Source organism: Equus asinus, chromosome 3, assembly GCF_041296235.1.
Source record: "Equus asinus isolate D_3611 breed Donkey chromosome 3, EquAss-T2T_v2, whole genome shotgun sequence".
Taxonomy (NCBI): domain Eukaryota; kingdom Metazoa; phylum Chordata; class Mammalia; order Perissodactyla; family Equidae; genus Equus; species Equus asinus.
The window spans coordinates 105885374-105901400 of NC_091792.1; the positions used below are offsets into that span (position 1 = coordinate 105885374).

General features: G+C 37.9%; 1 protein-coding gene across 7 annotated transcripts in view; it reads right to left on the minus strand.

The window, feature by feature from the left end:
• The window catches only part of SLC4A4 (solute carrier family 4 member 4), a 318368-nt gene that overhangs the window by 70672 nt on the left and 231669 nt on the right, over window positions 1-16027 (minus strand). For all 7 annotated transcript variants that reach the window (XM_070505687.1, XM_044766111.2, XM_070505686.1 and 4 more), the window contains 2 exons: window positions 10698-10831; window positions 3831-4102 (listed from right to left, as the gene is read on the minus strand). In XM_070505687.1, the coding sequence (XP_070361788.1) occupies window positions 3831-4102; window positions 10698-10831 (406 nt within the window). The remainder of the gene's footprint in view (window positions 1-3830; window positions 4103-10697; window positions 10832-16027) is intronic.

Sequence of the window (16027 nt, forward strand, 5' to 3'; positions counted from 1 at the left end):
GACTACTAACGCAGCTCACAGATTATGAAATGGAGAGATTAGGTCATTATTAGCCTAGCCCACGGTCACACTGCTAGTTACAGCTGAAATTCAAACTCAGTTTCCAAAGCATGTATTGTTTACACTTTATCACATTAACAATTTTGTAAATTGGGATGTTAGTGATGAACTGAAATATTGTGAATTGTCCTTCAATTGGGTATTCTTCAGTTTTCACTTCTGGCTTTTGGACTGAATCATCTTCTTTCTTATACACCTCTGCTACGTAACGATCACGGCACAGTGGGAAATAGAACATCTATTCCCTCTACTTTAATTCGTAGCCATCCTATATCTAAGAAAAGGAAATTTTAGCACAAAAATCATGCCTCCACCCTGACGGATGTGTCAAACTGCATGGCTAATTCTCTTTGTAGTACTTGCAACTGAGCTTCCATAGTTCTGCTGTAAATGAGAACCTAGATATAGGACTTGGGTTACCGAGCAATAGATGGCGGTGAAGAAGAGAGAAAAAGCTGCGTTAAGAAAAGGAAACTCAGGAAGTGATGAAGTTTTATGGAAGCAAGTGAGAACAAGAAAGATCAGGAAGGAAGCAAGGAGGAAGAGTTGACTTCACAAAGCACAAAAAAACCCACAATATTATTGTGGCTCTGAATAGAGTTTTCTTAGTGATTAAGTGACCCCTATTTCCTTTCCTGTAAAATCATTTCTCAGTTTGCAGGATCACGACTCCATCTGTGCAGTTGCTGGTTCATTACTACACACTGTCCTGGTGTTGAAAAATAAGTCATCTGCCAGTTTAAATATTATTGACTCGATGACTGAATTCTTTTACTAGGAGTGCATGTTGCAATGAAAGTCCAGTCTTTTGTTGTTTTTAGAATACTTACTCTAGCTGTACATGCAACTGTATTATTCTCTATCATTTTTCTGTCTGCTATCAAAAAGTACTAAATTTATGGTGGATCTATGCAATCTGCTATCTGAAAGTATTAGGTTATCTGAGGAATATACAATCATTAATCTTAAGGAGTTTTGTAAAACATTAGATTGTCATGAAAATACAAATATCCATTTGCCTTTCTCCAAACCACAAACAGATTTCATCTCCATAGGTTTAAAGAATGTCTCACATTCACATACATAAATTTCACGAGTGCCACTCATCTGAACGACTCCAGAAATATGGGGTGCAATCAACAGCCTTGTTGCGGAATAGCTCACTTGCCCAACACTGTTTGCTTCGAAGGGAGAATGATGAAGACTGGTTTGTCTGTTCTATCATTCATACTTAAAGGCTACTTAATAATCTTAAATTTCAATGAAATAATAACATCAATAATAATGGCCATTAACATTTAATTATGTATTATATGTTAGAAACTGTCTTGGGTACTTTGTCTGTAATACCTCATTTTTCTCTTCAAAACAATTCTACAAGGTAGGTAGTATTATTAAACCCATTTTACAGATGAAGAAGGTGAGGCTAAGCTACAATTCTGTAAGGTAGGTACCATTATTAACCCCATTTTACATATGAGGAAGGTGAGGCTAAGCTACCTTGGGAAAAAGAACTTGTCCAAAGTCACACATTGGGCATTAGTCATACTTGGACTTGAATACAAGATTTTCTGACTTCAAAACCTGCTACACTGCTTTCCTGGTCCCACCCAGAGGGAGTAGGAATTGTCAGAATCCTTCTAAGACGACTAAAGAATGAATGCAAGTTTCCACTAGCCTCAGGCAGGTATGGGGTTGACACTAGGTGGACCTTTTCTGAGACAGGTGTACTGACAAAGCCTTCATCTGGCTTTATGAACACTTCAACTCTCAGAACAGCTGAGTAGCATTTTTTTTTCCTTTAGGAAATCCTGGTGTATGATTACTCAAATATGCCTAAGAAGTCAGCTTACAGACTTTTCCATAAATAAATAAATATACACATATAGATAGATAGAAATAAATAAACGAAAAAGAAAGTTCAAAATCCAACAATTAAATATGTCTGTGATCCAGATTTTGTGCTTTTGAACAAGTAGAGCCTGACTTCCTCCGAAAGTTCTGGACGTATGATTACAGGGAGCTTCACCCCCTTTTCTCCTAGAAAGAGCTCTACATAGACGTGTAATCATAATTTTTGTGTTTCTCTGGGGAGCATATTTAGTTGATTCCAATAATAATATCTATCATGAATTGAATGCTTACTCTTTTCCAAGCACCTTTTAAGTAATGAAATATTTCTAATCACTATACATCTTAACAATAATAGGCTTTTATAACTATTTGTCATCCATAGTCAACTGAATCTTTAAATTTCCACTTTGTACCTCTCTCTGCTTTGCATTTAAGCATGGATTTTATTTTAATGTGTGCTGATTTTCCTTAAACAAGACAAAAAGGATCCATGAGTACAAAGTGCAGCAATGCCCTATCTTTTCATCAGTGAGACTGCCTGATCCATTTTTAGGGAGATACGATTCTCTTTTCTTTCACCACTCTGGGTGCATATGGGTCTTCCTAAGATTTCTCCACCAAAGCGGCAGAGAAGAATGCAGATACACCACCACAATATCTGGGAATAATCTGACACAGCCTGCCAGAAGCAAAAAAATTCATTGTATCTTGTTTATTTTTAAATTCATAAGCATTTTGCATTCTATTCTATAATATAACCACGCTTGTTTTACTGTAAACATTGAGAGGGTTTTTTCCCCTCAAAATCTCTAAGTAAAAGTGGATATTGCATGAATATGCCCCAGGCTTACACAGCCCTCAGAACAAGGCTGTATCTCTGGCGTTACAAGAACTTAGTCAAGAAGCATGGATTGTATATCGAATTTTATTTTAAGGGACATTGACCTGAAGCTAATTGCTTAACTTGGGGTCACTAGCACTATTACCACTTCATTGTCTGACACAAATGTCTACCCCTATTCTACTAGAGCAGATGGAAAGCAACTTTCCGCAAAGCGAATCTTCTTTTCTAGACACCTTCCATATTATAAAGTAATGATGAATTACTCCAAGAAAAAACTCCAAAGACACAAGTTGAGCACTTTTTGTGAAAAAGTTCTGATGCTGACTCAGGTTTGGCAAGACGGATGGTAAAGTGCTAAGATGTATAGAATCATATTCCCTACCCAGAAGTTACTTTTACATCTTTCCTGACTCTACAACATAAATATTCTCCAAGAACAAAACATTTTTTTCTTTCTTTCTTCTGTTTCTTCTTTTCCCTTCCTTTCCTTTCTTATTTCCATTGTCCAGCAGAGATGAACTATCAGGCTCTACTTTACCACAAGGTGACCCTCAGTCTGAATTTATTGTTTTAATTTCCCATGCTTCAAATTATATAAAGTGAATTAGTACCTTGTCTCTTCTATAAGCTTAAAATAATCTCTTTAGAGTTCACTTAAAGGAAGAGATTTCTATAGCAATAAGGAAGCAGAAAAATACGGAATAGTAGTTCAGAGAACTAGGTTTGCCTGGTCCTTATGTCTATTAATAAATGTACCTGGGTTCCTCAACTTCAGATAAGATCAAGAATACTGTACACAAAATTTCCTTGCAAATATTTCACTTTGAGTTAATTTCAAAGTATTGAGCTAATTATGTTCATAGTCCAGAACTCTTTTCATTTCCTGATTGAATCCCATGGCAAAGATACCTCATACAATAAAACTTCAAATCCACGAGGAAGGTTTCTCAGAGAAGATAAAACAAAACGCTTTCCTGAGGACCATGATGTCATGTTAAAAGTCTGTATGCATGGAGCCTACACGTTCCTCCAAACATAGGCTAAGCACAAACAAGAAGCACGACATCCTCACCTGGGTCAGGTGGCACACAGGCACAGGAAAAGTGAGTATTGTAGCCCACTTTGAAGTCGGAGTTGATGGGGTAGTAATCAGCTAGCTTGATCATCTTCTTGAAAGCATCATAAATAAAGATGAAGCTAATCAGAGAGGAGAAGCCCTCCTCAGTGAAGCGAGTGAAGTACTGAACCAAGAAGCTGGCATCGGTGGCTACCAAAATGAGACACATGAAGGCTGACCACAGGCCAATCCAAAGGCGAAATTCCAAATAGTCAAAGTTATGGTCCCTGGAAAGAAGAAAGAAAGGTATTTAGACTCCTCCTGCCCGGAACACAAAGAATAATATATAACTACCCAATGACTGCAGAATGATTGCCAAAAATACAAATCACTTTTAGCTACTGGATATAGCTCATTCTTGATTTTACCCAGAAAATATTAATTTTAAGAATTTGGTCTAGTGATATTATTATGCTACCATAAAGAAATAATTCCAGAAGTTTGAGAAAATCATATCAAAAGTAGTCATACTATTTGTATGTTAATAACTCATTAATTTTCTCATTCAATAAATGTGGTCCCTGCCTTTGTAGAGTTTATAGAATAAACAATTTGAAAAAATAACATTGGTACCCAGTAGGCACTCAAGAAATGTTTGCAAGCTTTACTGGTTCATAAAGACACAAAGATGAATAAGTTCTGTGTCGTCAAGTCATCACAGTCTACAGAGGAAGACAAATTGATCAACACAATCACTCTATAAAATACTAAGTGATATCTAACAGTTCCCATGGAGTGTCACAGAAGAAAGAGTAACTAATTTTGGCTGGCGGGACAGATGAAGTTGCAGAAAAAACTCAAGGCATTGAAGTAGGAACTTTCCAGACACATCAGGGGGAGTCAAGCGAGAAAGAGGAAAGAGCACTTAAAAAGGTGGGTAGCATGAGACCGCATGTAATGCCACTGCCCATAGAGTGTCACCAACATGAGGAAAAGGGATTAGAAACAGGCTAAAGTCAGATCAAGGAGAGCTGTCCTGCATGTTACAGCCAGACACCATCATTTCTCATGATGCTTGCCCACAGACAAGAAGTTGTCTGTGAAGCATCTCATGACCACCTTTTCTCTGTCTGTGCCTGTCCCACAGCAGTCTTAGAACAGGTTGCCACCATCTAAGGAAGCCATTGTTTTTCAATGCCCTCTCCATTTCTTACAAATGAATTAGTTTAAGATTCACAACTAGGAAAAGAGGGTCACGTGTTGACATTTTCCATTTCATACTGATTTGTTTAAAATTATGTGGAGAGTGCTTTACAATATTTTTCTCATAATTTACTTGTGATGAGAAAGCAGATAGTAGTAGTCACATTCCTTGTATGAGAAAAAGAACTAAGTCAAGGATGCCTGCTTGAAGCTCTACAGCCCTGCTCTTAGACAATGAGTTTCTGACGATTGTTAGCCATGTATTTTAATACTTTCCTGAAGGCACTGTATCAACACCTTCACCACCACCAACCCAGTCTGGGCCACCAAGGAGTCTCTGCCTGATTGTCATAAGAACGTCCTTATTGATATCCACACTTGCCCTGCTCAAAGGCAGTTTCCACATTCCAGCCAAAATGATCTTATTAAATGTGAATCAGACACCCCAGTTTAAAACCTTTCAATGCTTCCCACTGCTCTTAGCTCTTACCTAGCACAGTGCCTGGCACATAGGTTCCCAATAAAGACCTGCTAAATGAATTCAGACATGCCTGCAACTTAGGACTTGACTGAGACAGTTACTGACATTGGCCTATGAGCTATCACATGTCATCGAATGATGACTGACTGAAAATTTAATAGAATATTAGAATTAAAAGTTCCTTAGATATGGTGATGGCTAATTTTATGTGTCAACTTGGCTGGGCCATGGGGTGCCCAGGTATTTGGTTAAACATTATTCTGGGTGTTTCTGTCAGGGTGTTTTTAGATGAGATTAACATTTAAATTTGCAGACCAAGTAAAGCAGACTGCCTCCATAATGTAGGTGGGCCTCATCCAATCAGTTCTTCACCTGAATAGAACAAAAAGACTGGCCTCTCCCCAGCAAGAGAGAACTCTCCAGCAGACTGTGTTGGGACTTCACCTGTAATATCAGCTCTTCCCAGTTCTACAGGAGACAGCCTTTGAACTTGGACTGGCACATCAGCTCTTCTGGGTCTCCAGCCCACTGGCCCACCCTGCAGATTTTGGACTCATGAGCCCCTATAATCATGAGAGCCAATGCCTTACACTAAATCTCTATATGTATACACACATCCTATTGGTTCCCTTTCTCTGGAGAATCTTGACTAATACAGATACCAATTAGTCAAATTTGCCTCGTTTTATAGATGAGGACATCAAAGCTAATGGAAGTTAAGTCACTTATCTAATGCCAAGGTTTTAACGGCAGAGCTGGACAAGAACACAGACCTCTGTATTCTTGTTCTGATTTTTTAAAAAATTGCAGCACGGTCCCCCTATCCTACTTGTATTTAGTGCATGATAGGGTGGGCCTTAAAATCACTGTCCTTTGTTTCCCTCTTCTCGCCAAATCACAAAAATTGAAATACTTTACCAAAGCAGGAGACTATTAACACTGGATTGTTATGTTCTGTGGATTTCCTGGAATCTTTCTGAAGACACCCCTTGCATTCCCTCTAGTTCCCTTTCCATCTGGAACCCCACTGTTTAATCCTATGCAGGTCTTTGTAAGACAAGTAGACTATAGAAAAAGCTAAATTCTAGGAATTTGAGATAATTTACATTATCACAGAATGAGTCAGTCTCAGAGTCTCTGAGAAAGAAATATAGTTTTATTACTTCTGAGCCAACAGACTTTTTTCTTAAAATAAAAGAAAGTTTTAAACAATCTCCTAGTTTTGCTTCCCTAACAAGACAAAAGAGCAATCCTGATTCGTTCTAAGAATATCAATGGTTGTTTATAGAATTGATGCTTACAGGACAGAATGAGAAACAAATCCATTAACTAGTAATGGTTAGGAATACTATCAGTTTTAATGCAAAGGAAAAAAATGCATAATGTAGAAACTTAAATCTTAGGACCTAAACAATATATGAAACTAGCTGCTCTAAAATACTTAAATACTCCCAGCGTAGTTCTAAGAATAACCCAAATAAAATCACTAAAAACAATGACACTTCATTATGAAAGTGATATGTTTACAGCAGCAAGAAGAAAGAGGAACGAGAGATGAGAAACTTTTTTAAACAAGTTGATCAACAGTAATGACTACCATAAAATGGCAACATTACATCCAATAAGACTATCAGTCCTCTTGGTGCCAAGTTTAAATAGCAATTAAGTTATAAAAAGTAAGTGATAATAGAAGCAAAAGAAACTATGGTGAATTAGAAGGAGAAAATGAGTTTATGTATCTGGTATCACCATGTTCCAGTTTTGATTTATAGTTTCTGAGTAACACAAAACCAAGGACACAGACGAACTGAAGAACTCATATTTGAAATATACTACAGAGGGGCCAGCCCGGTGGCGCAGCGGTTAAGTTCACACGTTCCACTTCTCGGCGGCCCAGGGCTCGCCAGTTCAGATCCCGGGTGCGAACGTGGCACCACTTGGTATGCCATGCTGTGGTAGGCATCCCACATAGAAAGTAGAGGAAGATGGGCACGATGTTAGCTCAGGGCCAGGCTTCCTTAGCAAAAAGAGGAGGACTGGCAGTAGTTAGCTCAGGGCTAATCTTCCTCAAAAAAGAAAAAAAAGAAATATGCAAATATGCTACAGAAATTAATGTTCAGCCACTGACAAATAAATATGAACTCTCTAAACTAACTGAAAAAACTCAGTAATATAATAGAAGAAAATAATCAGTTGAAGACCTCTAAGTAAATTGCTCAAAGAATATAAGGAAGAAATTATTGAACAACCAAATAACAAATATACAAGCTAAAATCCAACTTTAATTACGAAGTTTCTGCATGGCTTAGTACACATTGTTAAAATTTCTTTTAGATTTCTCACTGAAGAAAAAGAAAAGGAATCAAATTCTCCATTATTTGGATAAAATGTGTAAAAACGGTGCAAAGGAGACTGTAGAATTGGGGAAACAAAACTAGAAGTGTCTTTTGGAAAGTTGTGAGCTGTTTGCCTCATTCTGCTACTAATTTTAAAAAGTGACAGCTATCATTCACAGTCCTTTATGATTCTCCAGTTTACAGGGCAAATATTAAAACCTACATCTCATGTCAGAGATGTATCTGGGGATTATGTGGAGTTACTGTTTGAGTCCACTGATCCTACAAAAGAAGGATTCATCTGTCTCAAAAAATGGTAAAATTATGTTGGGGAAAATCTGGGCAAAACAGAGTCAAACAGTTTCTTTACCGAAGGACTTCTCAGATCTCTTAGTAAGCTAAAGGGTAAAGTGAGTTACCAAGAGCAGGAGATAACATACAGCACTTCCTAGACATATTAGGATCACAGAAGCTTTTTTTTTTTCATAAAATGGCTAATGGGACTAGTAATTGATAAAAAACACTTGGGGAAATAGTGATCTACACAAATACTCTGTATCTAGACAAAATATTAGCATTGCTATTATAATATATAAGCAAATGATACAGCATTATAAATAAAATAATAAGATTTGCCACATAAGCACCACATGTTACTCAGTGACGGATTTAAAGCACGGTTTCTCAAATGTTTCTTGTGTTGCTTTACAACTGTTTTCAAATAAATCACTTGGAACTATGTTTACATTACCAATTATGATGAAACAGAAGAGAAAGTGAGAAGGGAATTTGCTTAGTGAAAGGAAATAATCTCTATCCTACAATTATCTAAAGTAAACCAGGATGCAAACATTTTCTGTAGATTAAGGCTCTGATCACATTGCATCCAATAAATCTTTCTGCAAAGGTTGTGCATGTTTGTTCCTGTTTATAATACATGCTTGTTTAATCTTTCCATAAAGGCTTTCTTGTCTCACACAATGTTTTCTTAAACATATAAAAACTCTGACTCTTTCTATAAACTGACATTAACAGAATTCTTTCCAATGTTCTTCTGAGAATTATGATGGAGGAGGGATTTGTGGTAATGATCTACAGAAAACTCACAACATTATTTGAAATTTGGAATTTGAAATTCTCAGAAGACCCTCCCTGATGCTGTCAACCCAGTTTTCAAAAAACTAGTTTTAAATCCTCATTCCCTCCTCTATCTTGCGATCATTTTGATGGCACACAGTTTCAAAGACTATACATGAGTCTTTAAGTCCATGAGGTATCATGTAAATGATGACATTTCTAACATTAAAATTCTAAAAATGTAGAACGATATAAGAATATGGAAATTCCAACAAGGAGTACTAGCCAGTCATATGAATGTCTGCAATCTGTCTAAGGACTGTGATCTGCCAGTAAAGGCGAGTCTCTCTGAGAGGTATCAAGTTCATTAGAAAGAGGCCAGAAGACCCAATTTGATTTTGAATCTATTTGAATGCTAATGTGGCCACTTGGATAATTCACTTAACTGAATTTTCTCCTTCTCTAAATGATCCATTAGTTTCTAAAAGAAAATATTGATATCATAATTGTCATGCCCATTAGTAGCGTCTAGTGACTCTGTGAGAGATGTAGGCTCTGGAACCAGAAAGGGGGAATTCAAATCCCTGCTCTGCCAATAACTGGTGATGTAACCTTTAGCAAATTACTTACCACTCCATGCCTGCTTTCTCATCTATAAAACAGCATACGGTCCCCGCCTCACAGGACGGCTACAAGAATTAAATGAGGTGGTACATATAACGTGCTTAGGATAATACTCAATATATGGTCAGCCCTCAATAAATGTTAGGTATTATTCAGCCAAGTCTTGAAATGTACCTTTAGTTAAGAACACTGGAATTGGGGTTAGGAGCAGTGGATCATAGAAGCATCCAGTCTCTGGCATTAATGAGCCATGTGATCTTGAACAAGTCATTTCATCTCTCTAGTGTGTCAGTCAAGATCATGGCAAGAAACAGAAGGCATTCTCAAGTGGGATTCTGAGGAAAATTTAATAAATGGGCTATTTGAAGAGGTGTGAGTAACAGACAATGGCGAGGCACTCAGGGACTAGCAACAGCAGGAAGTCATTTGTACTTCCCAGCTTGAAAAGGCCCAAAGAGGAACAGAGTTGCCAGAGCCTGGTGAGGGCTAGAGCCAGGGTGGAGAAGCCACCTGACAGGGGCTATACTCAGGGAACAAGACACTGCCAGACTGTGGTGGTAAAGCAGAGTCAGTGAGGAGTGGGGAGGCAGATATACTCTGACTTCTCTCTCCCTTCCTACCTACGGATGCTCTGCACTAGCCAGACCCAACAGGAAGCCAGAGGGCAAAGGAGCCTGGATGTTGCAGTCCACAGGGTCTGCCTCCTGAGACACAAAGCAGGACAACAAGGCAGAGAATAATGGGGGAGAGGGCAAGCAGATAATATGACATATGGGGCTCAGTTGAAACAAATGTAAAATGAGTGCTGGACTACCTAATGTTTAAGCACCTTTCATCCCTTAAATCTTAAAATTCCCACATTCTCAGGGCCGGCCCCGTGGTGTAGTGGTCAAGTTCGGTGTGCTTTGCTTCGGTGGCACAAGATTCACAGGTTCAGGTGCCAGGTGTGGACCTACACCACTCGTCAGCCATGCTGTGGCAGTGACTCACATACAAAGTGGAGGAAGACTGACACAGATGTTAGCTCAGGGCTAATCTTCCTCAAAAAAAAAAAAAATCCCATATTCTCTTCTACCTAATTACTATTCTGTGCTCTGTCTAGACTACGAATGCTCTACAATTAAACAATCCTAATTTATGATTAGATATGTATATACATACTTGCTGAAATTAAACAGAAGCCTCTCAAAAACTAGCACAGGTCCGGTGCTGCTCAAAATAGTGAGTGGTTGACCAGCAAAGAGGCAAAAGATGGCTCCAGAGACAGCTGTGCCCAGGAAACTCTCCAACACGCCCTAGTAGAAAGAAAACATAGGTGTTAAAAGAAACACATCTTTTTCTTCCTATGTATGATGTCACTAGGGAAATTAAGCCACTTGAATATGCTATTAGGAGGGCTGTAGCAATCATATCAAACAGATCTGAAGAATAAAGAGCCTTACCAGTATGAATATCACCATTTCTTTCACTATACACATGATTTAGTCATTCCACCATACTCCAAGGGCTGAATTGCTCCAAAGAACTATAGTGACTGTAATGACTGGTGGTTGACCAGAGACAACAAAAGGTGACTCCAACCCATTCTAAAAGATCAGTGGAAGCGTCTGCACATAAAATCACATTACACAATCCCACCAAGTGGGTAGATGTGATTTAGTCCTTTGGGTGGCATTTTTCTTTGTGGTTATCTTCAGGGTCTGTTTGAGCTCGACTTCACCTTGCACATAGCAGGTACTTATAAGTAGCTACATTCCATGCACAAAAGCTATTTTTTCCCAGAGGAAAGTTTTCCATGTGGAGGAGGGAGCAAAGGGGACACAAAAAGTGATTTGTCCTCTATCCTGCAATCACTAAGACATCAATTCCAAAAAATAGTCTTATTAGGCATTCATTGTCCAATGTAAACACACAAGAGCTTCAATTTACTTTATCTTAGAGGAAAAAAATGTGCAGAGACACGAACAGCTAAACCTTTGTGGCCATATCTCCTTGTAGTTATATCTCTGGAAATCAACCCATTATTTGCCTTTAGCATAATAAGAACAAAAAAACAGGAGCTATCAACATCACTGACTTATAAAATTATCCCAAATTTCTTAATCACATCATGTGGGATCAGATGGCAAACTAGCCTGTTTCTTATATTTTTCATCATTTCAAACTTCAGGTAGAAAAGCACATGTTTATTTGTGGGAAGGTCCTTTTGTAAACTTAAAATAGCATTTTATCAAGAGGTGATTTTTAAATATAAAGAGGTGACAGAAACCCTTTATTCATAATAAGGCTATAAATCTTAACCACAAAACCTGTGAGATAAAACATTTTTCAAATGAGTAGATAAAGACATTCTATAGCTTTAAAAGACACACAATCATCTTTAGTGGTAAATTAATTTACATGGTACAGGTAAATTATGTGATCTTTCTAACTTTACGTGTATACTAAAACAAAACGGTACTAGGAAGAGTGCCCTCTTCAACTGAACGATAAATTATCTATTCATAGAAGTATGATTTATGTTTACATAAAACAAGTTACCTCTTAATCTAAACCACCCTCTGACCAGAGTAGAGTGAATTTCTGGGGAATCTGAGATGCCCCTCAGTCATTCCCTACCCCCAACCCCCAACAGTTAACATATCCATCTGTCAGCCTCACTAAGTCACCTCTTCCCATTTCCTCAAAAGTTCTCCAGAAACTTTTCATTACTTATCATGTAATATACACAAAATGATTATAAAGAAATTGATTTTTAAAAATCAACTTACAGAACTAAATACACTAAGTGCCATCTCCACTCAAAAGCCATCCTAGGAGACCCCTATTACAGTGTTTATTCAAAATGTTTCTTACACTGCTTCAGAGCCAACAATATTCTCCTTAGAAAGACACTGGCAATAGCACATCCTCCTCTTTTAAGGGTATAGTTCAATTCAGGAAATCCTTTAGACCAGTACTACATAATAATGTGGTTGTGGTGGGGATGGGGAAAAAAACAAGGGTTGACAAGTAATAAGACTGCCTTCTCACATGGCGAGGGGACACATTCCGAAACAACTCAGAAAAACTACTGTCCAAGAAGTCTAGGTTTGAAAATCTGCCAGAAGGGGACCCTATTTCCATGGATGTGAGTTCTACTGCGTGGCTGAAGGGCGCCATCTCGTTATTTTATAGCCCTTCCACACATAATCAGAGTATCCACCTCATTCCTCCTCAGAGGGCAGAAAGCAGAATAACAAGCAAGGCTAGCAGAACCAGGCTGCAATGACGCAGAGAAGAAATTCCCTTGTGCCCAACAACTAGTATTAGTCTTGATCTCTTACATGTGAAGACAATGAGATTCAGGGGGGTTCAATGATATGAGCAAATGCATATTCAATGTGCACAACAAGGCTTTGGAGTATGGGTACCTGCCCAACCACTACCTCACCCTTAGCAAGAACAAAAGCTGTGCCTTTAGCTGGGAATTTCACAGACATGCAGTTTTTCACTCCCTTTGCATTGACATTGGGCTTTTTATGTCTTTATAAATTATCTTTCTTTTTCATGACTTACTTTAGTGTGTGTAACATGAAAGGGCAGAACTGGAATGCTCCACGTGGCAGGACAAGTCACACTCTGGGTATGTGTGATAAGCAAAGTTACACTGTATCATTCTTTATCAAGCATGGAGGAGTGCCTATTTCTCATTACTACTGCAGAAACAAAACACAGCACAGCCTAGGTGTAAGAGAGAACAGGAAGGAAGAAAGGAGGAATGTGAGATTAACAATTCTCTACTCGATTTGACAATGCTGTTAATTTCTGTGAGGGCACGAACAGGGTCTCCGGGGTCAGCATGTTTCTCTTCCTCCCATCGTGCTGTACACTGTCCCTCCACATGCTCCAGAGGCACACAAGAAACGCTAAAGGAATCGAAGAAGAAACACCCAAATTGCCCTCTAGGTTCCACTAATCAAAGGGCAACAGCCATTGTTGCTCATTCAGTAAAGATAACAACTAATTTCTTCCAGAAAATCAGCTTTGATTTATGGAAGCCATGTGACTGTTAAAAGGCAGATTATTTTTAATTCAGTACTTGATCCTTTGGTAAGTGCTAGTTTCCATTCTGTTGCTGACAATTTTGAAACAGAGACCGGTGATTTATTATACACACTGCACTGGAAACTTGCTTAAACATAGAGATGCTTCCAGAGTTTCTGAGAAAAGAACTATTTTAACCACATTTTGACATGTTACTTTTGACAATACAGAAATTTAAAAGATAATCTCGTGCAATAAATAACTTTAGTTTAACTGTAACTAGAATTTAAAGCAATTTATAAGGTGAACTATCAGAAACCCCTTTTCTGATTTATTATATTCAGCATTCACTAATATAAAAAAGGAAACCAATGTGTGGATGTGTGTATTTTTCATGGCTATAATTCATAAAAAACACTTCTACACCTGATTTCTCACAGAGGAACAAACTCCCTAGCAATTCATGAGAATGCAGACGGCTGAGCTCTGAAGTGGTGCAGAATCAGGCTCCACGAAGCGCTCCAGCTCCATTTTGGTTTGGCTTTTCTTTTATTCCATTTCTCATCAAGAGTCATCAACAGTAGAACAGGAGAAAGAGCAACCAACCAGCAGTCAGGAAATCTAGAGTCTAGACTTCGTTCCGCCACCAAACACTTGATGATCTTGGTTATGTCACTTAACCTTTGTCAATTTTAGTTTCTTCATGTAGGAGAAAAATATTGAGATGATATACGTACAACAGTGAACTCTGGAGTCAGGCCATCTCAAGTCGACATCTAGACTCATTTACTCATTGACATTTAATCAATGACTTGAAGCAAGTTACTAAGTCTCGCTAAGCCTTATACAGTTAGTATGCATATTAGATTGATAATGTATACTAAGTGTTTAGCATAGTCTCTGACAGATTATATGTTTTTCATGAATAGTAACATATACATAATGTATTTATTTAGATAAGGAACTTGAACTAGATGATTTCCATGGTGGTTCAGCACAGAGCATGTCTCGGAGTCAGGGATATCTGAGTTTACATCTCAGCTCCAGCAGTCACGAACTTCTCTAAATCCTAATTCTCTTTTCTGTAAAATCAATGGCTATTTCACAGGATAATTATTTGGACTAAAGAAGACAATAATATATAAAGAGCTAAGGATAAAGTGGAGATAAAATGTTAGTTCACTTTTCTTCACTGCTTCTCATCCCCTTCCTCACAACCTACCTCCGTTATTTCTCTTTTCTTCAAAAGAGGAAGGAGATGAGAGAGAAACTCAAAGGAGTGACATGAAAAGAAAAGACAAAGATTAATTCTCAGAGGAAAAGGGAAAAAAAGACTCTTTAGATGCTCGCTATTTCCCAGATCAAATTCTAAATCAACAGAAGCCTTGGGCAACACTATAGCCATTGAGAGTTGTTTCTTTTCATTTCTTGTGTTACTAAACACATGGAATCAGCTATCATAAAACAAAATAGTTTGTTTTACTTGACCGCAATGAAGTAAAAATCCACATCCGAAATAATTTGTGAACATTTTTCTGCTGACATCAGGGTATGAAGTTAAACGAAAGATGGTCCTTGTTTGACAAATCAGCCAAGAAAAGCAGCACACATACCATAATAGAAAAGTCATGCATAAAAGAAATCAGACCCCTCGGAGCAAGATTCTGAAAAAAAGAAAGAAATTCAACCATGATTGGTAACACCAGCATTTTACGCCTTTGAGCAACTTGTGACAAGGGCTGGCAGGACCATCATGCCTGTTATGGCTAATGCAAAGCAAGCAGGTTCAAAAGATGACAAAAGATTAAAAATTAAAAATGTGTGCTTCAACTTTGACTTTATTGCAATTTAGTATATTTACATAACACTAAAGAATGATGTTTGTTGTTTTATGTCCTTTTTATTAAAGAATTTCTTACTTGGATTAATAATTACAACCCTGTTTGGGAAGGTGGAGTGGCAATAATAGAAGAAAAGTGCCATAACTGTCCAAGAAAACAAAAGATTTTCTATTTCTTTGACAATTTCCCACCAAGTAAAACTTGGAAAACAAAATATTTGGGGGGCAGTAAATGATAAAGCATTCATCAACATTATTGTTATATTTCAAGCTTTTTTAAAAAAATTAAACGTTTCTAACCATAAAAAGAGAAATTTCAGCCCATGTTGGTGCTTTATCCAGACTGTGTAGAATACTGAATAACAAAATTAAATTTCTTTAGATGAGCCTTGAATCTCAAGTTTAGCCAAGAAAAATGATGCAGCCTAATGCCACCCAAAGATGCCCATTGGAAAGAGGCAGTCAGATCTGAATTACCTGCAGGAGTTTTGATGTCAGGTCCCGAGCATAAGCCAAGCCACATGATCAAAAATAAGTGGAGGGGGCCAGCCCCATGGCCAATTGGTTAATTTCACATGCTCTGCTTCAGTGGCCTGGGGATCACCAGTTTGGATCCCGGGTGTGG